The following is a 25,553-nucleotide window of genomic DNA, read 5'->3' on the forward strand; positions in this document are numbered from 1 at the left end:
TAACCAAGACAGTCTCCCTTTGATGGGGTTTATCCTGGAGAGGGAGGGGCACAGGACATAGACAGCAAGCCAGGTAGTCTCAGAAGTTGATACAGGGTGTGAAGAATATGAGATAGGATGATGGGAGGGCGAGGCTTTGGGGGCTGGGGGGCCTCTCTCTAGACTGTGGACCGAGAGGCGGGCTGTCCCAGCTCCGGGACCGCCCAGGCACGGCGCATCTAGTTTTGCTGGCAGAACACCAAGAAGCATCATCTCCTGCGACTTCCGACCCAGCACAAGCGTTTGCTTTTCTATTCTCTCAGGAATCTCATGGCCTCTCTCAGTTGTTTGTTTGCTTTAATGCGTATAATCAATGAAACATCTGCATTAGTGCAAAACTGTTCAGACTTTACAACTTGGAGTAGATTAAATATAAAGTTGTGTTCACTCACCAAGTGTTTACATAGTGCTCCCCAAGCCCACGGCAGGAGCAGCAGGACGAGGTCCTGCCCTCACGGGGCTCCAGTCTGGGGATGCGAGCAGGATACTTGCACCCTTGGTGGAGAGGACTCCAGGACCTTCCTGGGGATGGAAGAGGTCCTTCTATGTTTCAGATCTGTTGGTACATGGTCCTGCAAATGTCCATCATCACTGGAAATGAAGCCTTTATATTTTAATGCACAAAGCTGATTTTATTTATAAATGTTAAACCTAAGTTAAAAGTGGGTGTAGTGATCTTCAGAACAAAGGCTTTTATTTTATAATGAATAATTCCTCTCTTCCTCATCTTCTAAACCATGTGATTCATGATAAAAACCCAGTGTGTCATTTTGTATTCAAATTACGCTCCATTGAACATTTTAATTAGCAACAATTCACTCCTTAAAATGCCTATTTCAGTGATGAGAAGCAATGCCCTAGGCTGGAAAGAAAACCAACCAGTTTAAAGTGGAAGAAATCTCCCTCTTGATCTCTGTGAGTTTCTCTCCCCAGATATTTTAAACACTTTCCAAATTGTCCTTCAAATTTTCTTTAATGGTGGTAAAACACACATAAAATTTACCATCTTAACCATTTTTAAGTGTATGATTCAGTGGCATTAATTACATTACACTGTTGTGCAACCATCACCGCCATCCATCCACAGAACTCTTCATTTTCTGAGAAGACTGTGGAGTTTTGCAGCTTCTCTTGCCGGTATGCGTATTTTATTTAGCCAAGGCACCGTTACTGGGTATTTTACACACATAAAATGTATAATGTGTATTCGATATGTAATCAAATTTGTATTTGATTTAATTCTCACCATAATCCTATAAGGGGCATATTACATACAGACATAACCTTGGAGATATTGCAGGTGTGGTTTCAGACCCCCTGCCATACAGTGAGTATCACGATAAACCAAGTCACGTGAATTTCTTGATTTCCCAGTGCACATGAAAGTTATGTCAACACTGTACCATAGACCCTTCAGTGTGCAGTAGTGTTATGTCTAAAAAGAAGTACATACCTTAACTTAAAAATACGTCATTGCTAAAAAATGTTAGCCATCATCTGAGCCTTCTGCAAGTTGCAATCTTTTTGCAATAATGACATCAAAGATCACAGATCATCATAACAGATATAATAATAACAATGAAAAATTGGAAATATTTTGAGAATTACCAAAATGTGACACAGAGACATGAAATGAGCAAGTGCCAAGTGAGGAAGGGACACTGAAAGACTTGCTTGATGAAGTTATCAGAAAGCTTATTTGTAAAAAACAAAACAAAACAAAACAAAAAAGCAACGCAGCATCTGTGAAGCACAGAAAAGGAGAGTTCAGTCGCGTGCAGTAAATCGTGCGGTGCCTGTTCTCTGTTTTTACTGATAAGAAAACAGATCAGGTACTTTGTTTAACGTTATATACTCAATAGATGTTGGAATAGCATTTTGAACCCAGCTTCCTCCAAAGCCAAGGTGTTCTCTGCTGTTCCACAGTGATTTTCAGTTCAAAATTTTGATTCTGGCATCTTGCCTTCTGTCAGTCACTGTTTCAGCACAGAGCAGAGCGCTGGTCACATTTTCCCAGAATACTGGGCATGCTTCTTTGGTGCTCAGATCTTCCTAATCAGCACACGTGAGCACCAGCACAATAGGCATCCGGAAAAAAAAAAAAAAAAAAACAGCTGGAAATCAAAACCACACTTCCTTTTTGAAGAGGATTTGGAGACTCAGATCCCTAAAATTCAATGACTCTATGTACCTCCATTTAGAATATTCTCCCCTCTAAAATATCACCCATTGGTTTTTAACTCTAAGAGGAAGTGAATCTCATGATTACATTACCTTCCCGCCCATTGGTGACGGCATTTGTGTCTTTCTTTTATAAAAACACATGGACGTATGACCTAAGCTTCCTTCTTAGTCTCATCACTGGCTGGCCTGGGTGTAGAGGGAGATAGTGGAGATGTTAATACTGTAGAAAGTCCAGAGAAGGTCCTCATGTTGGTGCCACTGGACCTGCTGACATACAAGTCCCTCGTTGGGGGTGGAACCAAGTCAGCTGCATAAAATGGTACAAATGTTAGCCATCTATTTTATTCTTGGAAGAAACAGTCTGTTAGAGAACACGGTTAGGAACGAGTGGTGAGGTGTCCTTGGCTCCTTTCCTCCTTGTGAGGCTGCGGTGCTATATCCAAGGGTATCACTCAGATGAAAACACGAAACATGTGGTGCAAGACAGGGAGAAACTCGCTCCTTCTCGTTTGACATGCAAATAAGAAGGAAAACATCACAGAGGCACAAGCAGGCTCTAATCTTAGGAGAGTAGAGGAAGGCCACCCAACACCCCCGCCCGTAGCCTCATAATATCCCCTCCCCACCTTCCCAGTCCCACCCCTCCTCCCAGCCTGTGCCTCCAGTGACCAAAGGCAGAAGAATGGTGGGGAGTGGTAGGTGGGGATCCAGAGATGCTCGTGGTGAGAAGGACCTCAGGGTGGAGAAGAGGGTGCTGCTGTGTTTGCAGGAGCCACCCTCCTTCCTCTTCTGTGCTCTCTCTCCATCTCTCCTGCATCTCAGTTTTTCCCTCTCCCTCCTCCCCTTTGTGCGTGCACGTGCGTGCGCACGCGCACACACACACACACACACACACACACACACAAGCACCTCCTTCATTGATTAACTGGAAGTTCATCACAAAGCTGGAGATTGTTGAAGACCAGGAACCTAGCCAGTGTTTCAGTTCTTCCCATTCTTGGATCTGAGTCCGTCATCTGTGACTCTCCTCAGATCTACTTTGAATGGCTTTGCAATGCCATCTGGATAAAGTCCAGACTCCCAGTCTGGTTGTTTGGTTGCTCTCCAGGATCCAACCCTTGTTCTTGGCTTTATCGCACCACATCCACCCAGCCTTCCCCATCCTCATCACTCCCCGCCCCCTCATAATCCGACCATTCCATACTCTGTGCTAGTCACCATGCCCTGTGCTCTCTGCCACCTCGGGCCTTTTGCAAAGACTCTTCTCTCTGCCTGAGGGAACCCATCCCCTTATCCCCTACCCCATGCCACATTCTTTGGGTGAATTCTACTTGTCCATCATCTCCCACATTCATTTCCATCAGGAAGTCTTCTCTGAGTCCCCTACAACTGGCCAGGCTCCCCTCTGGCGTGATCCCATAGTCCCATGTTAACACGTAACACGTGGCATCAGGACAGCCTGCTCACTGGACACCCCTCAGACCACCTGCAGGGTTCATCCAAAGCAATATTGTCAGAGCTCAGTAAATGTCTAATGAAGGAGGGGGTGAACGCCACCCCACACTGGCAGCTCAGCCCTCCATGCCCACCTCTCATTTTGTACCATCAAGTCCGTATATGCAGAAGAAGGGCGGGGGAGAGGAAGACGAGGTTCTCTACCTTCCCTCTGCTGTGGTAGAAAAAGCATCCTCAGGGATGCCTTCTGCAGGCACTGTCTTCTCCATCACTGTCCCCCCTCCCCGCCTGCCTCCTACTGTTTGTTGCAGTCATAAACGATCTTCTCTGTCCACTGTCCTTCTTCACCCTCTCTGAACCATCCTCTTCACAAGCACTGGGACCTCATCCTTCTGGCTCTCTCTTTGGCTCTAATATGTAGCTCCTTCCCCCGATGTATGAAATGTTCAGTATCTGTCTGCTAAATTGTAGGGGGTAATTAACTCAGATGACTGTGATCTAGAGGACTTTTGGTATCAGAGAGAGGATCCTCTCTCCCTTTTTTGCCTTACAGATGTGGAGAAAATGCTTTTCAAGAGATAAGACTGGAACCAGGAAGGGCTCTGAGGGTTAATTATCCAGCTTATCCACCCACTGCCAGGAGACCTCGGAGTCTTCATCTCCCATTTTCTCCAGGACACACTCATGTGAAAACTTGTTATAAAGGAGATCTAATGTTTATTTACTTTAGAATTAACATTTTGTTTTCCAGTGCCCATCTGTTTATTATTTGTTTAGTTGCATCGATGTGCATGCTTTTGCATCCATTACTGGATCATCTCAGCCCCGAAGGTATTTCTCATTACACTGCTCTCTGGAAAGAATGATTATTTAACAATCCACGATTTGTGGCTATGTATTCTTTATTTGGAGAGTCTATCCATGTTCCCACTGTTCGGGTTGGAGACTTCTACGCACCTGGAATTTTACATGAAAACTCTCTTGGTCGATCTGCTGAAATAATTGATGATTTCTGATAGCACTAGTTCCGCAATCTCTGGGACTTAACAAGAGGGAAGAAAACCTGTAATAGAACGTCCTGTGAAACTCCCCTTTTGGATGATAGAAACCGACAGATGTCCTTATTATTATTCTGCAGAACAACTCCTCCTCTCCCTGGGAAGAATCTGTGTTCCTAGACCCAACAAATTCAACTCCTAGAAAGCTCTTTTCACTTGCTTTGCACGAGAGAGTGTTTCTCCCGATTTGGGGTTTTGTTTGCTGTCAGCTTGCCATCACCCCATGCAGCTAGGCAAGGCTTTGTCCAAGTTACAGGGTTTGCCAGCTGGGGTGGTGGAAAGGAAAAGGATTTTAGAATCGGGAAAACCTAGCTCCAGGATATTTGGCAGGTTAGGGTGCCTCTCTGTTCCCAGATCCTTTCACTGTACAAGTAGGAATTCTTCTATCCGCCTCACATGAGGTGCCTCAAGAAGCTAGCACAGAGCTTTCCACATATTAGATTCTCAGTAAATGCAGGTTGTATGCGTGGCATTGTGCCTTATTGGGGGATTTTATTATTCGTAAGCCTGCTGGACATATCAGCTACAAAATTTCAGAGAGCAAGTGCTACTTTGTTTTTTCTGTGGAAACCATGAATAAGAGAAATAGATAAACAGATAAAAATTTTGTTTTTTGTGAGATGGAATCAGGCTATTTGCATCTCCTTGTAATTGGTAAAAAGGATATTAGTCACCTATGTCCATCTTTACTGCAGGGCTCTACCAGTATGATGGTTTTTTCACCACGTGGTGATGTGAGAAAGATTGAGAGTCTCTGCACTGCATATTCTAGGTAAATTCTTCCAAACTGATTTTAAAGAATAATGTATCCATCATTGTGGATATTCTTTGGCTTAAAATAGTTTTGAGAAACCATTTTGACTTAAAAAAAATAAGTAAATATTTACATCATTGAAACATGTAAATCTATGACTGTAAGGACTGAATTGATCCTGGATAGATGCTAAAACATACCATGAAGGGGAGGGTACAGCTCAGTGGTAGAGTGCATGCCTGGCATGCATGAGGTCATGGGTTCAATCCCCAGTACCTCCATTCTAATAAATAAATAAACCTAATAATCCCCCCCAAGACAAACAAACAAAAAACCAAACCAAAACCAAAAAAACTCCCCTCAAAATAAAAGAAGTTAAAAATTTTTTTTCTAATTAAAAAAAACAAAAACATATACTGTGAAAGTGATGGGCTGTGAACGCATTCAGAAAGGAAGCAGGAATCATCACTTCAGGAAGCTTCTGACATGGGTAAACCCTCATGTGCTTGGCGATGCTGGACTTAACACACACAGTGTATTGTGATTTCTTTTTTCTTTCTTTTTTTTTTTTTTAACAGCCCGTGGAGGATTAGACAGTGATTTTCTTAAGGCCAGGGTGAAGAATCATTTAGCCCAGTACTTGTGGGACCTGGCACATAATAAGCGTTCATAATAAACGTTTGTTGAGTGAATCAATGAATATCCTTGTAGGTGAGATGGGAAAGATAAACTAAATAATACTGCGTTTAGATGGACAGACGATCAGTTGAGCAGCCGTGCCCAAAGGCTGCTGATCAGTGGAAAATGTAACCCTGAAAGGAAATTTCCGGGGACTTCCCCCAGGGCTGGCTCAGAACATATTCTTTCCAATATTGGAAAAATAAATCGCTTGGAAGAAGACATGGAAGGTATACTAATTAAATTTACATATGGCCAGAAGCTAGATTCAAAAATAGTTCTACCAATAATAAATTACTCAATAAATTAAATTTACCCTAATACTATTTTCTTTTTCACTTTTTTATGCTTTAATTTAATTTTACCACCCACTCTTTTTAGTTTATTTTAGGATTTTCAGCTATGATTGGATCTTGACAATGTAGAAGAATGCTCTGTAGTCTTTTCCAGTGAGTGTAGGGGAATGTTCTCTTTTTTTCTTATTTTTTATTGAAGTGTAGTTGATTTACAATGTTAGTTTCAGGTGTATGTCGGGGAATTTTCTATGAAGGAAACTTGAGTTTTTCCTAGTATATTTGAAGTAAACTATACAAAAAATTAACAAGTCAAAAGTAGTCTTAGAAGAATAAGTTACATAAGTTTCTTTTCTTTTCTATTTTCCACGTAACTATAAGAACTAGGCGTAGCTTATTTATTCTCCTAAGATGCATGCAGATGTTTCATGCAGTCTGTGCAACCTAGCCTTTGTTGGGATGTAGACGTGCCCCCCAGGCCTCTTACCTACTTGTCTCTTCCACTTGAGCTGCCTGAGTAAAACAGGACAGGGTTACCTCTTTGACTCTCCCAACAAAAACAAATGTCTCTTTTTCCCATTAGTGTGAGTCAGAACATAAATACAAGTCAAACCAGAGGGTTGTGCCAAATGCACCAAACCTTTGACACCAAAGCTCCATTCTTTCATGTTTCTGACAAATCAGATCACTCAGCATCTTAACAGGACATGAGATTTAATACTTCCTTACCCAGAACATTTGCTCCATTGCTGGAAACCCCATGACCTTCCTTCTTGGAAGCCAGCTGGCCTTTGCTTCCTATTGGTTGTTGCTTCCTCAGTGCGTGGCTTCCCTCACCTTTTCCTCAGGGTTCCTGGCTTGTCCCAGCCATCCCAGCTTTGGCACATCCCCTGGAATTTTAGTAACTTCCAAGGAGTAGCGTCTCTCCAATTCTGAAGGGGCTCCAGGCCGTTTGTACTAAATTATACATTTTCCTTACCGGCAGCGCAAGCTCTGATTCCTATCTTGTGGAACTCCTCAGAGAAATGACTTTCCTCATTATTTTTTCATAAGCCATTACAAGTTAATTTTAATTTCATGTTAATATCCCTCCCAGGCTGCATTCAGTGAGTCTCTTCCTTATCTCTGAAGAAAGTGGAAATAGGTGTCCAATCGCTCATGTAGAAATTTCCTACATTAGGGGTGGATTTCGAATACACAGAAATCGGGGCGGGGGATGGTGTGAAGGTTAGATAATCTTCACAAATGGTTTAAATCCAGTCCTTTTCTTTTGCAAAGCTGTCATTTTTTTAGCCTCTCACCCTTAGCATGTGTCTCAGATCTCTCAAAATCATTCCAAAGTTTGTGTCCTCCTCTGCCTGCCTTGTTCTTTTCACATTTTAAGTGGATGCACATTTTCATGATGCTTATGAGGAGCAGTGACCGTTTTCCCACACTCTGTTTGACCATTTGAAGCAACCATTTATCCCGTGCTGTTTTTAATCAGGATGAATAATGGCGTATTTGTTATTAAGGCAATGCAATCATTTTCAAGTTTATTTCTAAACCTTAGATAGGAAGTAGACTCTTGTTTTTGGTTCACACTTACGGAATAAGTTAGAAATATATGAACTTCTTGTTGGACCATCTGTATCAGTTAGGATGCACTTGATCATCAGCCACAGAAAACATAGATCAAATTGGAAATTGGCTTAAGCAGTCAAGGAGGGAAGTTGGCTGATGGATGTCACCCTCCAGAGATAGGGCTGGCTTACAATTGGTTTGATTCAGTAAGACGATTCTGAGATCAAGACCTTTGTTTCTACCAGTTTTTTTGCTCTCCTCTCCACAGTGTCATCTGATAGTTCGGTCCTTGTGGTCACAAGGTGGCTGCCAGCAACTTCTAGATTCATCGCTTCCTTATTCAAGGTCTGAGCCAAATGCCATGATCTTACAGCCAGGAGTAGAGTTAACTTTCCCCAAAGCACAAGCTGTGTGGGAGTGATGTGGCCCAAATGAAAACTCAGGAACTTCACAAAGGAAAGTGTTGTGTGGCTAATGGGAGGCAACCTGGTATCCATCACACCATCTGAGTTTCTAAAATATAACAAATGACCAGTTCATCTAAACATGCTGCCTAGGTCGTAAATGTTCTCAAGGAAATGTAAAAGTTAATTTATCCATTTTCATCAAGAGGCTGTCTGACTTTTTACATTTTTTTCATTCTAGTTGAAGAATTTCTATTTTCTCATACATGCCTAGTTTTTTTTTTTTAATTTTAATAAGTGATTGAAACATTGTACATAGCTTCTGTTTAGGATCTTCTGCTAAACAAAAAATACATTCCTTTTTTGGGGGAAGGAAGATAATTAGGTTTATTTGCTTTATTCTTAGAGGAGGTGCAGGGGATTGAACCCAGGACCTCATGTGTGCTAAACATGCACTCTACCACTTGAGATACACCTGTCCCCACCAGAGAACACATTTCCATGAGAAGGATTACTTACTTTTTGGTTGATTCTATTATTTTTTCACCCAGAAACGAGATTAAAAACTCAAGTCTCAGTATGGGGGATGATTTCTAAAGTGTCGAGCATTCTTGTAATTGATTTTAAAAGATTTTTTTCCCCCAGGGTCTTAGGATAGTAATTTCCTGAAATACCAGTGAGAATTTTTAATATTCTTTTATTTGAATATTCAGAACTTCTTTCTATCTGACTTCTGTAGCTCTCAAGAACCCTCTCAGACCACCATAACAGATAAGGCAGAAATTTGAAAAAAAAAATCTTGTTATGTAACTAATGTGATGATGTTACAGAAATAGTAAGACTTCTCTTTCTCTGGAAAAATTTAGTTTCTTAAAGATATGTGAAGGAACACATCCATCCTTTCCTTTCAAAGGCAGTTGCTGTCGCAGAAAATACGGAGCTTAGGAATGAGAGAGTCATGGGTTTGAATTCAGGATGTGCTACTTAACTAATTTGGGGCCAATTACCTAATCCCCTTGAATCTTAATTCCCTTCCTTGTAAAATAAGGATAATCGGTCCCTCCCCTGGTGTTTTCAGTTATTCACATAAGTTATTGAGATGAAATGTGATCAGCCCAGTGTTCTGCACACTGAGAGCTCTAAGTAAATGACAGTTCTTGAAACAAGTGTGAAGCTGAACAAGAAAAAAAAAATCGAAATCGAACTGCATTGTAGGACATTATCGCTTTAAGACTTTAGAAATTCTTTATCCTTTGTCATGCTGTATTGTACTTTAGAAACATATAGCGGTTTCCTTTAAAAGTTTCTGTATGGCAGTGCTTAGTAGGAAATCCATCTCTGTGAAAATGTGGACATATTTACATATATGAATATATGCATATGCGGAGAGGGAAGGAGGCTGACTTCCTCTGGGGCAGGTTCTGCTCTCCACAGCCAGGTGCATTCTGAAGCGAGGCAGAAGTTGCCCCTGGTTCACCGGATTCCAGCGTGGTCCCTTGCCCTTTGCACGGGGTGAGGTGTCTGCAGGATCAGGGACACGTGGCCAAGATGTTCCACCCAGAGTGCATGCCCTCCACTGTGACCCCAGAAACCCTCCTCATGCCACCACCATGGAAGGAGCCCCCAAAATTCAAAATTCAAACCTGAAAGGAGGTAGAACCTGTTTTATCTTGGAGTTTGTTGTTTTGATTTGTAACTTCATTTATAACAAAAGTTGTTTCTTCACAGAATCTAAAGAAATTATCCTCCAGGACATAGTCATCAAAACTGGCTGAGCATCTGTGCGGAGGTCACTTAATTTTCCCATCTGGAAAGGGAGGCCTGGCTAGAACATTTGGTTCCCAAATTTGGCTAATCATCAGAATTGCTAGAAACTTTAAAAAAATATACACAGTTCCCAGGCTCCACGGGCCTCGCTGGTGGTGGTTTCATGGGGCTGGGTGAGAGCTGGAGATGTGCATGCTTTAAGTACCATATAGGGCGATCCTGACATCCATACTGCTCTCCTGGACAAACTTCAGTGTTTAATCTCCACTGCAGAGTCTTGTCCTGTGTATCTGGAGGTGAGGGGCCAGTGTCCACTGAGAGACCCTGTGCCTATTCTGTATTTCTTAGAATCTGTGCTTGGCCAAGTCTGAGCTCCTACTGAGACAGAGAGGCGGCTGGTCCACCGCCTTGACGTTCACTCTGTTATGATTGGGTACCAAGTTTGAATAACAGTTAAGAAGAAGAAAAGGGCAGATAAATACGTCTCTAAAAGGATGAAAGGCTGTGTATTGGAGCCCATGGAAACTTCAGATATGTCTCTCCATTATCAGAAATGCTATCAAGTAGCTGCCACTTTGTTCCAAGTGTTGGTTGGTTGATGAAGAGGAAAAGGTCTTTCCAACATCTACACTAGTTTCTGAAGACAAGCAATAGTCTGTGGTAACCCGATTCTAGAGATGGAGGAAGACTCCAGAGAACAAAACCCTAGATCATGACAGACGTTGTTTTCTTTCTCACAATTCCCTTTTCCTTTAGGGGAAAAAAAAACTTATCAGCGAAAAGAGTCATGAACTTGACATTTCCATCACTTTCCAGCCTTTCCATCACTCCCTAGTAAGAGTGCCTGCATTGACCTTGGTCCCCCAAAGAAATCCAGACTTGTGCACTCTGGTCAAATTGACTTTTTCTATTTGTTTATGATGAAAAGAGAAAAGTTTGTATGAACCTTCCACTTGGGAAATTAAACGTGGAGTAAAGTGAAATTTCACGTTTAAAGTTCCCCCATCGGCCGGAGAGAGGGTTAGGATTTCAGGCATGGCTTATAAGGAACTCCTTCACGTGGCTTAATTAATTAATTACGTTTTGGTATTGCTCTTTTTTTTTTTTAAAGTGAGGTCTGTTGATTTACAATAATATATATTTCAGGCATACAACATATCAATTCATAATCTTCATTTATACTCCATTTATAAAATATTGGCTATGTTTAAATTTTCCTGCCAAACAAAACACTACATTTACTTTTTCAGAGCCAGAGGTTGACCCTCGCTTATTGCTCCCTAGTGCCTTTAGCATAAGACCTCCTCCACTGAACTTGGCAAGCAGGCCTCTTATAATAGGGCCTCATCTGCCTTCATGGACTTCTCTCCCACACTCCCCATCTACCTGAGTATCCCTCCGTTCCGGCACAGTGCACCCCACTGTTCTGAGTCTTTGCACATGCCGTTCCCTCTCTCTAGCGAGCTCTTTTCCTTGTCTTTCCATGCCTGGCAAACCTGCCAACACCCAGAGCGCATGTCAGCTCCCGGGGTGCAGCCCTGCCAAGGGCCTGGGCAGAGGAAGATGTGGGAGCAGCTGCGCTTCCATCGCTTCCATCGCCCGGGCTCTGGCTCCCTGGCAGGAGGCTGGTGGTGCCGTATCAGGATGTTTACCCTCACATCTGGCTTCCCACACTGGCCGGGGAGCCGCCTGGTTTCAGGGACTGTGTTTTATTTATCTTTCTGTCCCCACTGCTTGGCCTCAGGTCTGGCACTCATAGGGACTCCCTCTCTCGATGTTTGATGAAGTCTATGTCTGTGAGTTTTACACCAGCCTCCTGAAAATAATGTGCCCTGATGCTCCTCTGAGGGTTCCTGTAGGCAGTGAACTTGGAAGAGGAGCGTCGGGGACAGTAAGAGGTTGTGCTTTCCGTCCCTTCCCCTGCTCCCCCACCCGCTTTAGTCCGTGGTGCCCCGGGGGCGTTCTTGGGCGGCATTCATTGTGACATCTGCTGGGCTGTCTTTGTAAACCGAGCTTCTATGTGCTTATTTGCCATCAAACCACGTGAGACCTTCAGATGCTTGGTCCACCACCAGCCCCATCTCTCACCCCCCACCCCTAAGAAAAAAGATAGAGAGAAAAAAAGATGGAAGAGGAAAAACTACCAGATGGTTCATCTGACTCCTTATTGCAAGATCCTAGAACTGCCAGGCTTCATTCCCATGCTAGCGTTTGCCCCCCGCAAGGCTCCTAAATCCAGCAGCGCACGTCCACACCGGGGCTTCGGCTGCCCCAGACTGGAAATCATCCTGACGCAGTTTGCGGTGTGCTTTGCAAGAGGCTCCGCTTTGCACCTTCCTCCACCCAGGCCCTTTTTCTGTTTCTTTACCCCTCAAATGTTCTTGGCATCCTTTCCCTGAGATAAATCATTCTGCCAGGCTCTCTCCCCGCAGAGTGTGTGCCACGGTGCTGGCTGCCACCACCACCCCCCGCGCCTCTGGGGAAATGGCAGCTCCAACACAGTGCACCCAGCGCTATGTGACTTTAGACTGGGCCTAAGGAGGGGGTCCCCAAATTGTATGTAGGTGTGTGTACGTGCATGTGTGTGCATGTGTGTATACATGCATATGTGTATGTGTATACGTGTGTGCATGTTTCTCCTCATTCCCTTCCCTGTCTCAACATGTTGTAACATTGTTGGCTTCTTTCTGATTTTAACATAACTTAAAAGAAAAAATTCTAAAGAGGCTAAAGATTCAGGAAGAAAAGGAACATTAGCATCTTAGGGAATAACTTTCTGAGGACACGTCTTCCCTTTGTATCTGAAATACATGCATAATGCTAGTCTCCTCTAGAGTAGGGAAGAAACTTTTAAATTCACTTTTAAATTATTTATTGCACTGGTTTCCTTTTTCCTATATTTTATTTCTTTTCTTTAGTAGCAGAACCCTTTTAAAAATAAGTTCTTATACATATAAAGCCCCCGTACACAAACAGATAAGAAATGTAGTATTTTATCAGCGTAAATGTATAGGTTTGATTGATTGATTGATTGAAGTACAATCAGTTACAGTGTGTCGATCTCTGGTGTGCAGCACAATGTCCCAGTCATGCATATACATAATATATATTCCTTTAGGTTCAATTTTATAACTTTATTTATTACAAGTGCTGTCAAGGGGAGCCCAAGTGAACGTGTTGGCAGTTTGCCCTGTGTTCACATTTGGTATCTGTTAGAGGTGGGTCTAACAGATAGAAGTTGTGTTTCATGATGGTTTCTAAAATACTAGCGAGACCTGGGAGGATTTGGGGGAAACCAGATTGGAAAGCATGAGTCCAAAGTGACCTCAGTGAAGTCCGGCCATTGGACTAACGTGCTGTGAAATTTGGAGGAAAAAATCTCCATGCCTTTGCCGAGAAACACAGTCACCCAGACAGCACCAGGCGAGCTGTCTGTGCTCTCAGCCTGGCCTGCCTCCTCCACCTTTGGCTTCAGACTGTGGCCACCGCCAGGGCACATCCATGTCTCCACCTGAGCACGGGAGCATAGGGGTTACCACTGTCCCCTCCCCAGCTGCCCTCGTGTCATCGTCAGGGACAGTCTGTGTAGCTGGACTGCTGCCATCCCCTTATCCCTCTCAGCACAGTTTCTCTTCTGATTCCCTTCTAAACTCTGAATAGGCAGTTGGGCGAATAGCACGTGTTTCCGAGCTACCAGCTGTGGGCAGTAGCCTTCCTGAGAGCGTGCTCACAGCGCTGGCGCTCAGCCCCCTGGGTTATCATCCTCTTTTATTAGCAGGACATCATAAAACCATAAACTCAGAACTGCCTCAGCATTTCACACCCATCGGCCATAAAACCGTGGTTTGGAGGGGCGATGCCTATATACACATCCTCCTGAAAAAAATTACCGACAAAGCAAAACATGCTGTTGTTTCTAATCATGAATCTAATCTCAGATTTGAAGAAACTCGCTCTTGGTTTCTCAAGAAAGAATACAGAGTTGCCCTTATTGCACCCTCAAAGAGATTATCTCTGTGTTTTTTTTCAGTTACGTATACAATATATGTAAAGAACACTACCGAACACAGATACCCTTATGAATCCCCACCATGTAAGTGCTTGAACACTGGTTTCTTCTGTTGAATGCACTTGATTTTCTAAAGCCTGTGACTGACCCCAGCGGGCTGTGTCACGGTGTCAGTTACTGATGCAAAAAAGCAAAGGAATGCTCAATTCGGTGCCGCTACCTCCAAACATGGGCATGTTCCTCCAACAGCAGGGAACATTGTACAGTGCAAGTTCCATCCTCCTAAGTCTGAAACGGAGCTGGTGGGAGACAGTCGTCCGAAGCAGACTTCTCTTCATCTCTGTTTTTCCTTCTTACTCTTTTTCATCTTTTAAAAAAATAATAATAATTTGCCTCTCACTTTGCCAAGAAATGGCCTAATATTCCAGCAGATTCAGTGAGCTGCCCCAGATCGTGCTCACCTGGCCCCGATCCTTGTTGTCTAGAGGAAGCGCAGGCAGCAGCGCTGCACCTTCCCCGGGTCTCTGGGTCAGTGTGAGGGCTGTGCCGGTGCCAGGGCGATGCTGCTGAGCCATTCTGGGCGCCTCCCGGCTTGGCAGAGCCCTGGATTCATGTTGTGAAATACAGGACCTCACTGTGGGTATCGGCACAGGAAAAGCACAGGGCTTTTGTGGCAGGAAAGGAAAAGGAAATGATGCTTTTCCCCAGAATTCCAGTGCATTATTTTGGTCCCCTTTCCCTTATACTCACTGTGAGTGCACGTGTTCAGAGCTGGAAGCCTCTAGGATGCATTTTGCATTCAAGCCCAGCATCTTCAGTCGGGGGCACAGGGTGTGTGTGTGATGAACCAGGCCGTTGGCACCTGGTTGTCTGTCGTCAGCAGTGTTCTGCGTAGGCATGGCTTCTAAATCTGCCTTGTGATGACCTGCCGTGAACCTGGAACAAGCTCTCTGAGATTCCCCTTCTAAGGTGCCTTTGGAGGCTGGATTTGCACATCAGTGGAACTAGTCAATAAAAGTCACCAGACTTCATCTCTGTTCCCAGACAGGTGAGTGCCTTCTTTCCTCCAAGACTCCAAGGCACCTATTCTCATGTTAAAACATCCAGAGAAGTGTATATTACCCTTCCACAGCAAGTTACCAAAAACCCCACAGAAGGAAATCACAACATTCTCTTAAATGTGTTAGTGTTTCAAAGCCTTACTAAGAAATATTAGAAACATTGCAGGTAACCAGTTGAAATTTGTTAATTTTTCATATTCTTTTTCTGAGAGGACTATTATGTTGGCCAAGTAGTCTTGAACTTTTATCTTCAGGACAACCTGCATCTTACCTTTAAATCAGATCGATTGTGAAGGAAATGTGCTCAGCCAGGTATTTAAAGGTGAATCCCTTTTCGCCACCTAAGGCTGTCACTAACTCAGTCACTTACTGGTGCATATCAGACTTTGTATTTGAATCACTTGGATTTTTTTTAAAAAATTCTGATGCCTCGGCCACATCTCAGGCTAATTAAATCGTTATCTCCAGGGATGGACCAGGTATCAGTCTATGTGAAAACTCCGCAGGTAATTCTAACATGCAGCCAGTTTTGAGACCCACTGGTAATTTATCACGAGTGGTCATAGGAGGAGGAAAGAAATAAAGTCAAATCTTCTAGTCTTTTTTGATTCAGGTGTCCAGCTTTTGCGTGTCTCTGGTCCACAAGACTTCAGGAAGGCCTGAGTTAATTGTTAATTCATTGATTCATTCTTCCACAACGTCCACTGAGTGCTGGTCCGTGCTAAGCACTGGGGTTTTCACACTGATTTGGACCTAACCTACTTCTCTTTTGAGCTGAAGACAACCAGGCCTTGGTTGGAACTTCTGGAGCTGTTCCAGACATGGAACAAATCACTTGATCGTTTTTCTGTCTGCTCAGGGCATTGTAAAGGCTGACTATGGGATAGGGAAAAGGTCTTTTCCATGAAAATGGATTCTTATCTCAAGAAATTCTATTTCACTGCCTAACTGACAGACTTAACCCACGCAGAAGAAGAGCCTTTTGAAGCATGAGTTGTAATCCAGGTTTCTGTGTAGCAGGCAGCATCCTGGAGAAGACTAAATGTTGGCTAAGAATCAAGCGCTGTGGGATCATATACACCTCAGGATACTTGCCTCATTATAATTTTAGATTCATCGATTGCTAGAGTTGGAAAGGACCTGAGGGAGTATCCTGTTTGACTGGGTAATTTCTCGATGAGGAAACTTAAGACTCTGGAAAGTGATGTGACCGACATACGGTCCCTTAGAGATGGAGCCAGCCTTGTTGGTGCCCCTCCCATGGTACCATCCCAGGCTCCAGCCCTGCCTCCTTACGTACAAATGCTGGCCAGTTCTCCACCCCGTGCACCCTGCGTTGCACTAAGGATGCCTGAGATGCTTTTTTGAAACTATCATCAGCTGTGCCCAGGGTTTTAATTTTGTTGTTTGTTTGTTTGTTTTTAAGGATTCAACGCAAAACTCATTTCACAGAGAATATGACATGTGGTGCTTAAGCCTTAAGCAACAAAACTGGCTTGCATGCTTAAGATGTAGTTGATTTAGGTACCTGTCTTTTGCTCCTTAGTTTCCTATTGATTACAGCTCCATCTGCTGGCAGCAAAGAAAAATTATCTGACACTCTGGATTTTGAATTCTGGTCTTCCCTGGAGTAGCCTATATTCTAAACAGACAAGATCTCTCTCTATATGTGATGTGATACATATATGTGTATATGTATAACATTTTTACCTCTACACATGGATATATGTGTCTCTATATAGATAATGAGGCCTCGTAATTTAATGTTCATTTAACAAATGAGGAAATCAAGTCAAAGTAGTTAATGACTTGTCCAAAATCTTGCATTTAGATTCATCACAGCTGAGACCCAACCTATCCATCTCTTGATTGCTTGAGCAGTTAAACTAATCAGTTTATGTCTCTTGTGTCCAGCATTATGGATACATTTTGCTGAATCAGGTGTTGGTTATTTTGGTCAAGAATCTTTTAAAAAGTACCTCTTTGTAAAAGTCTGGCAAAACAACAGTCCATCAGCCTTTCTGTACTTAGGCTTCAGTGAGAGAATCAGGCTCTAATGCCCTAAGGCATTCATTGTATATACTGAATTAACTTTCTCTCCCATGCAATCAGTATGGTGCTGTCCTTGCGAGCATTGAGAAAATAGTCACTCGAATCATTTTTCTCTGTTCTATGGTTCACATGAAGAAACTCTGTTAAAAAAAAATAGAAGGTAAAAACGTTCCTCCCATCCTAGCACCCGTTTTGAGGTACTAGTTACCAGTTTGACATGTATCCTTCTAGACTTTTAGTCTCTGCATCTAAAACCATTTGCATATGTACACACATATGCATACAAACAGATGGCTGCAATGCAGTGTGTACAACACGGTGATAAAAGGAGTGGGGTCGCCCAGAGGAGAGGGTATCAGTCCTGCAGGAGGTAAGGAATAGCAAGGGGATCTCAGTGGAGGTGATGGAGAATGGGTCTCAGAGGATGAGTCGGTGAGTGAGAAGACAGGAGAGGGACGAGTACACCTATACGGTCAGTGAAGGTGGGCACAGGTGTGCGAGAGCTGCCCGGGCCCAGTAAAGGTTTGGTGTGAAATGGCAGCGGAAGATAGGATGGAACGGGCAGGTGAGGACCAAGCAACGTGGGACCTTGTAGGTCATGTCAGGTCGTTATCCTTTATTCCGGACTACGGGGAGCCAGCAAAGGATTTCAAGATAAGACGTTTGATCGAGTCTGTATTGTCAAATGATGGCTCAGGAAACAGCATGGAGCATGACTAGAAACAGAGCAAGACCAGAGGGAGGAAGGGAGGACAATTAAGTGATTATAAACTAGGAGCGATCGTCTATAAGATAGGAATAATAATGCCTGCTTTGCAGAGTGGTTGTGGGACTGAAATGCGATAACATCTGTGGACGCGCCTGTTAAGTTATAAAAAGGAAAGGTATTATTATTTTAAACACCATCTGGCAAATATTTCAGCTCTATCACTTTCCCTTGTGACTGACAATATCCTGATTTTCTCAGCATGCTTTCCTGTACTGCTTATAATGGGAGGGAAAAAAAATCTGACCCAAGAAAGGAGGAAATGATTTTGTTTATTTCAGAAAAAGAAAACATAGCCTTTACTTAGACAAGTAAGAGTGTTTGCCAAGACATCAGAATATTCTTCAAATATTTCTGAGGCCACTTGTCATGCCAGAGAACCACGGTGTCTTTTTTTGTGTGAATGAAATTTCAAGTTTCTGGGCTGTTTTGAAAAAAATAGTGGTAGGTGGTGACAGATCTAGTCCTTTATGGTCTTTGCTTCAGAGGGACTGTGTTTCCCCGAGAGAGAACTTTTCCAGACTGGACGGTTAACCCACAAGTGCTTGGCGGAGGTGGATAGGAGGCTGGTCACGGCTCATTGACATAACTTCTGCCTTGCGCCCCTGTGCCCCTGAGCCGAGGTCCATTCCTCCACCAGCTTTGTTCTGTCTTCGCTGCTAATGACCTTGTCTCCTGTCTGCCACTTCTAATTATACTTCTGTCCATCTCTTACCCTCCTGGGGCCTCTTAACTTGAGCAGGAGGCAACCTTTGCCAATGAGCACACAAAGGAAAAGTGTTTTCTTGCCTTTTCCTTCTGATAATTCTCCTGATGCTTATAAATGCTGCCATGGCTTCTTCCCCGCTCCAGATCAGTTAACCGTGATAGGATGAAAAAAAGCAAAATATGTTGGACTTTCTCTTCCCTTTTGTGTTTTTCTAATTTTCTTTGTTTTACATGGAGTTCAAAATTTGTGGCTCCTTAAACTGTGGAGAATTAAAGCAGAAGGGGAAATGACACCACTGTTGTTTCATAGAAGTGTGTGTGTTCAGCAGAACGCCTGTCCTTTGGATTCTGATGTTCCCTCCAGCTCGGGGGCTTTGAAATGGGGCCTCCTTGTGCATTTGGCATGGTTTTTTGCATGAATTAACTTTAAAACGTTTTCCTGGCTCGTTCTGGGGTTTTCTTGCGTGGCTGTCAGTTACCATGCAGGCAGAAGTCTGCATCAGTGCCCACATGCTGTTTTCCCATTTGGCTTTTCTCTCCCTCTCTCTGCCTGGGCCCACCTCTTCTGTCCACTATTGGAGATTATGGAGATTTTAGTGTGGATTACCACCTAAACCATTTATCCTCTGTACAGAGATGTGCCAGCCAGTGTTTACTTTGGACCTGGTAGATAAGTGATCAAAATTAAGGGAGGTTCTTTTCATCGCCAGGTTGCTTTTAGTGACATTATTCCTTTGAATTATGCACATTTTAGAAAGGTTTGCTGTTTGGGCATGAATATTCTGTATGTATGAAGGTCCTCCTGGCTGTGTTTTGGAAAGACCTACTGGGATTTAGCTATGCAAGGTTGGCAGAACCTTGGTTGTCCATTGGCTTGTAGCTAAGATTCCCCACCTCTTTTCTGTCCACCTTATTCCCCCTTCGGATGACACCAGCAGATGTAAGCTGGTGAAAGGCTCTTCCCAGGTATAATTTCTGGACTCCTAACTGTTCCCCCTGCTTCTGAGTACCTCTGCCTCTGGTTCACTTTGACCTGGGGGATTTCATCCTTCAGGATATTTACAGCCACATACCCTGAGCACTTCCAATACATTGCAGGGTAGGCCAACGAATCTCTACCCACCCTCCAAAAGTGGATATTATATTGTTAGTTATGAAATTTAATACTTTGACTTTCAGTGTTATAATTTTATACAAATAACTCTGAACTTATACAAGTTCTTTAATATTCTCATTATAAGTTAGCTAATAATGGAGTTATACCATGATTGCTTGAACATGGGCTTGAGAGAATCTTAGCAATTTCAGTTATCCGTTGTATGACCTTGGAACACTTAGCCTCTTGGGATCTTAGTTTTTGTCTTTTAAAAATGGGTAGAACGATAGCCACTTTGTAGAGTTGCTGTATTAAATGAAATTCTTAAAAATACTTAGTATGGTCTTGACACACAGTTAGCACCCAATAAATGGTATATATAAAGCATCTATGTAAGTGGGGCCTGAAGAAAGTTACAAAATTAGTTCACTCGATTTAGATGTGTTACATGCCAGCAGACCAAGGAAACTGCACTTATCACAAAAGGGCCACAGTTGAAATGTTTGAGAAAACAATATAAGAGATGTTGGTAAATTTTCCAAACACAAAAAAGGTAGAATATGAGATGTGTAGATAGGAAAGTTTGACTCCAATGCCCAGCAAAGTTCTGGAATGATTATAAGCAGATGGCTTATAATTATTTAGTTAAGACTGTAGTGGTTGCTAGGAGTCCCCATGGGTTTACTAAGAACAGATCTTCCCAAACATCCCATTTCCCTTGCAGATAGTATTATGTGGTGTGCAAAACTGAGGAATGCCATTTCAGCAAAGAATCACATTGTCCACTTACGTTTAGTATGTAACATGGGCTAGACGATAGTTCTGCTGGGTTTGCAACTCAACAGCCATTGAAGTCAGCTGATTAGTGTCTTGTTTTCCTTGATGGGGTTCTCTGGTGGAGTACCATGGAGCTCTGGCAGATAACTTTCCCACTTAAGACTCAAACTAGGAATTTGGATGGACACGTATGGGATGGATGTGTACCAACAAAATATGCAGATGGCCCAAATTTGAGAGGAGCAGTAAATAAAATAGATGGGAGAATCAAACTTCAGAATATTTCTGATCATCTGAAGCATTGCATGGAACCCAAAAAGACTGAAGTTTATGAAGCTAAGGTGAAGACATGAAACTCAAGCCAGAGTAAGTCTTGTGCGGTAGAAGTTCAGGTAAAAACGATCTGATTATTTAATGGACCCTGACCTTTGTCTTCTCCCTCTCATCCATTCCGCTCATCCTTTCAGGAAATATGTATTGAAAGTACTGCCTGCTGTGCACTTTCCTTAGCATTGGGGAGACAGCAGTGAACCAAACAGTCAAAACCCCCCACCTCCATGGAGTTTATATTCTCTATATGCCAACGGTTGTGCACCTGCCTAAAACAATGAACCTGTAGTTAGACTTCATTTGCAAAAGTATAGTATTCAGCTCATGATGGTTAATAGCTCTACTCTGCTTTTAGTACCCTGTTCTTGGTTCTGTATTTTATGTTGGGATCATTACTTTCACTTCAGAGTCCTGTAGTCTGAACAAACAAGAGTGACAGCGGCATGATGAGCGGACCATAAACCATGCTGGGGAGATAAGAAGAGTAAGCGAAGTAGGGAAACTATATCCCTTGAATAGTTGCAGGATATGTGAGAACAGGGTGTAAGCTGGTTCTGTGTGGCTCCCGGGAGTCGATACTAATTATAACGAGGCTAATTTCTGACAAATATAAGAAGGACCACCTGTGAAGTGTCATTGCTGCAGCCGATGCCCAGCGTGTGACCTCCATGAGGGCCGAGATGTGGCTCTTGTGATTCCTGGTACTGGGCCTGGGACATGGTGGGCTCCTGGAAGATGGGTGGCTGGATAGTCACCCGGCATTTTGTGAAGATAACCTAGATCACTAAAGTAGTATTACCATTTGAAGTTCAGTTTTTATAGAATCTGAGGGTGGAATGCAGTCCCTGAGAAGGGTGGTGGGAGGTCAGAGCGCTTCCTTCCATCACATTCTGCCGTTTACATGTTAATTACACCGCTTTTCTTAAGAGACATTTAAGAGGCCATTTTAGGATTTCTTTGAAATTTCTGACGTGCTTATTTCACACATTACCCAATCAGCTCAGCCTCCATCATTTTTTGAGGCCTTCTCCATAATTCTGAACCACATGGGCCTGGCTTTCTCTGAATTTAACAGCATTTTTGCAGAGGATGGCATTTCATTCTTCCCTAATTGTTTCATGAGTCTCTCCATCAAGGTGATAAGAGTTTTGAGGGCTAAACCTTATTTTCTATTTTCCTGTGTTCCCCCAGACACAGAGCAGAAGAAAGTCAGGAAATGGCAATTGCTTGCTTGATTGATTCATCAGCTAAGAGGGACAGTCAGTAGCAATATCATTTCAACCACTGTGAGAACTCATAGCAGGTTAAATAGACTTTAATTTCTCCATCCCCTGCATCCAAAGAAGGGATTTCTAGTCTTAATTTATTAGTCTCCTGCTTTGGCTGGCAAGTGCTTTGTACGTAGTTGGTTCCTTGTATACAGCTGAATCACTTCCAGGGCTCAGACTGTCTTCTTGGCTAAACCTCTGAGGGGAGCCGGGGCTGCAGGTACAAACCCCTGAGCCCAGTTCGGAGGCTCGCTGTAATTCGTGTACCCAGAGTGGCCACATCTAGCTCCCAGGTACATTTGCATTTCAGATAAACAACGATGTGCTATTTGGGACGTACTTATATTTTAAAAGTATTCACTGTTTATCTAGAATTGAATGGAACTGGGTGCCCTGCATTTTATTTGGTGATGCTGCACATAACCCCATTCCTTTCATGTTCCCATAGCTCTAAGCTCTGAATTAACTTCCAAATTAACTCACTGAAGGAAAATATTTGTGCCTAGGTGATTGATTCCAGTGACATTTTTCAATTTGAAAAAAGGGGAAACTCCATGTACTATATACTGGTTTTGGTCATATTCTTTCAGAGGTATTCGATAATGATAATTCCACAAACCTCTAAGATCTCGGCAGTCCCCAGTTAGCCTCTCATGGTTTCCTTGGTGGCATAGTCTATTTGGTTCATATGATACGTTGCTAATATTATTTTGCTCAGGGGCCGCAGAAACTACTGGTAACGAATAAATAATTAGGTTCTCGGCACAGGAATCTGGTGAAAGGTGAATTTGGTATAATCTGTCTTCTCATTTGCTGCAAATAACTGCATTGACTGCTAAGAGCTGAGGCAATCAAAGCAATGCATCGCCTCTCTTAGTTAATTAGTTTTGTTCTCTTCTTTCATCTTCTCGAAGGGAAGATAATATTTGTTCCACCTTAGAAACTTCTTTTGAGGGGAAGACATCTCACACTTAGGAAAATCACATCTGTTTTCCTGAACTAAACAATGATTCTTGCTGTGTGGTAGCAACAACCTTTAAGTATCATGTATTCATTCAGCAAACATTTATCAAGCAGCTCTATGCTAGGAAACAATGGGAGTAACATGGTGTCCCTGCTTTCAAGGGTTCATGGGAATCTGCACATTAAATGCTTGCTTTTAAATGGCACAGCAGTCATTTCAGAGAAAAAGCTTGTGGTAAGAGCTAATTAGCTCATAGAGTAATGAAATGATTCTTCTCTCAAATGCTTTAAAGGAACACCAAGCTTTACATTCTGAGCAGAAGCTATTCCTAATTGGTAGTTCAAGGGGCTAGAATTAGACCATTTCCTTCTCCTTCTGTTCAGTACCTAGGCCTTTGCTCTCAGAGTGTGGTCTGCAACCAGCAGCACCAGCAACTCCTGGGGTCTTGTTAGAAATGCAGGCTCCCAGGCCCTGCCCTGGACCCACTGAGCCAAAATGTGCAGTGGGACCAGAACCCCAGGTGGCTCACGTGCACACAGAGGTTTGAGAAGCACTGGTTTGATACAGAATTTCTCCAGCTTCACTTTGTGCAGGCTGATCATCTGAGGAGCGTGTTAAAACAGAGTTCTGGCTCCAGCCCCAGGGATCCTGAGTCTGTATGACGGGGCGCAGCCTGAGAACGTGCATTTCTAACAATCTCCCAGAAGATGCTGGTGCTGCCTGTTTGGGAGCCGCTCTTGGGGTAGCACCAGTCTAGTTCACTCGGGGTACCGAACTGCCCTTTGTTGGTGGTGGTGATGACTGCCCAGTGAGGAGGTCAGTCTGGTTTTCCATCGCTTACACTGGGGTCATGAACATGACTATGAAACTCTTCCCTGGGACATCTAGGCTGTTATGGGGATAGATTTACAAACAATGGCCTGTTAGGGCCAGTCTGTGATGGCCACTGTGAGAGGACAGAAGAGGGAGCAGTTAAATTCTCCTCAGGGGCCCAGCCATCTGAGCTGGGCCATGCAAGGTAACGGGGATTTGGCCCACTCCTCTGTGAATAAATGCAAGGAGGCTGTGATACACAAGAAGCAGTGACAGCGCATCCAGTAGTGCTACGTTGTAGGATACAGAGCCTCTGGAATGGAGAGGAACAGAGAGCAGGAGAGATGGGTCTAGACGGGGGGAAGTTTGGGGACAAGACTGAGAGGAGTCTTAATGTCACATTAAGGAGTTTAGATTCTGTCTCAGAACTTTTTGCAGTAATGACATCTGTCTTTTAAAGTTTTCAGGTCTCACTGTACTTACTATTGTGTGTGCTTTTTTTTTTTTCTTTCAGGATTAAGCATGAAAACATTGTGGCCCTGGAAGACATTTATGAAAGCCCGAATCACTTGTACTTGGTCATGCAACTGTAAGTAACTTGTTTAATTGATGAGTACAGACCGGGGGTTGCAAACTCAAATACCTAAAGGGCCAGCTGGTAAAGACACTAACGGAGTGGGCCGGCTAAGACCACAGGGAGTGGTGAGCACTGTGAGTCACCAGGGAGAACCCGTCCATCTAAAGACAGCAGGTCGAACACTTGATCTCGCCTGCAGCTGCTGGACCAGACTGAAAATCTCGAGTCCTCACAGTGGAATCCGATGCTATTACTGCAGGGTCAATGTATTTATAGGATGTCTCTTTAGCTTATTATTGTGCAAGGTCCAAATGTTGCTTCCTGAAAACACTTCAGTGGGCCCACTGTGAAGTACATTCTGCTCTTGTCTCCAGGAGAAACTCCCACCCTTGTCTTCATCTCTAGGGAGGCTGGGGGCTGACAGCAGATGGTAGCTTGTGTTCTGTCCCTTCCCTTCTACTCTCCTGCTGGCGGATAAGTACACATGGGATTCATGCCAGGCATGAGAGGCATATAATTGGAGTCAGGCTATGACATTATCACCCCCATTAGACTATTTCTGCATTCCAGTAACTCTGGAGATTACCAGAAGTTGGAAGAAATAATAAAGCTAAATATCTAGGTAGAAACGTTACTTGAATGTGTGTGTGTGTGTGTGTGTTTTAATGTGAGATGAAATTAGCCTCCCTACTTTATTCTAAGTGATGTAATTCATAGGCGTATCCCAGGACTAAATTTATTATAATTAAGTGATGGAAACTGTGTAAGAGTGCTGCATTTTCACCGCTACCTGAGTAAATAAATTCTGGAACACCATGCTCTTGAGCTGAGGGGACAAAGAAGATTTTTGTTGAAGGTTAAAATATATACTTAAATTTCAGTATTTATTAATGCTTTTCAGACTTTGGATTCCCCAAGCTATTTAAAAGAGTTGAGG

At 43.2% G+C, this 25,553-nt stretch overlaps 1 protein-coding gene across 1 annotated transcript in view; it reads left to right on the forward strand.

Moving 5' to 3' along the window:
* Positions 1-25,553, forward strand: part of CAMK1D (calcium/calmodulin dependent protein kinase ID) — a 343,527-nt gene that overhangs the window by 193,876 nt on the left and 124,098 nt on the right. Inside the window, 1 exon segment of the mRNA XM_032473942.1 lies at positions 24,554-24,628. Within this exon segment, the coding sequence (XP_032329833.1) occupies positions 24,554-24,628 (75 nt within the window).

This window comes from Camelus ferus, chromosome 35, assembly GCF_009834535.1.
Source record: "Camelus ferus isolate YT-003-E chromosome 35, BCGSAC_Cfer_1.0, whole genome shotgun sequence".
Lineage (NCBI taxonomy): Eukaryota > Metazoa > Chordata > Mammalia > Artiodactyla > Camelidae > Camelus > Camelus ferus.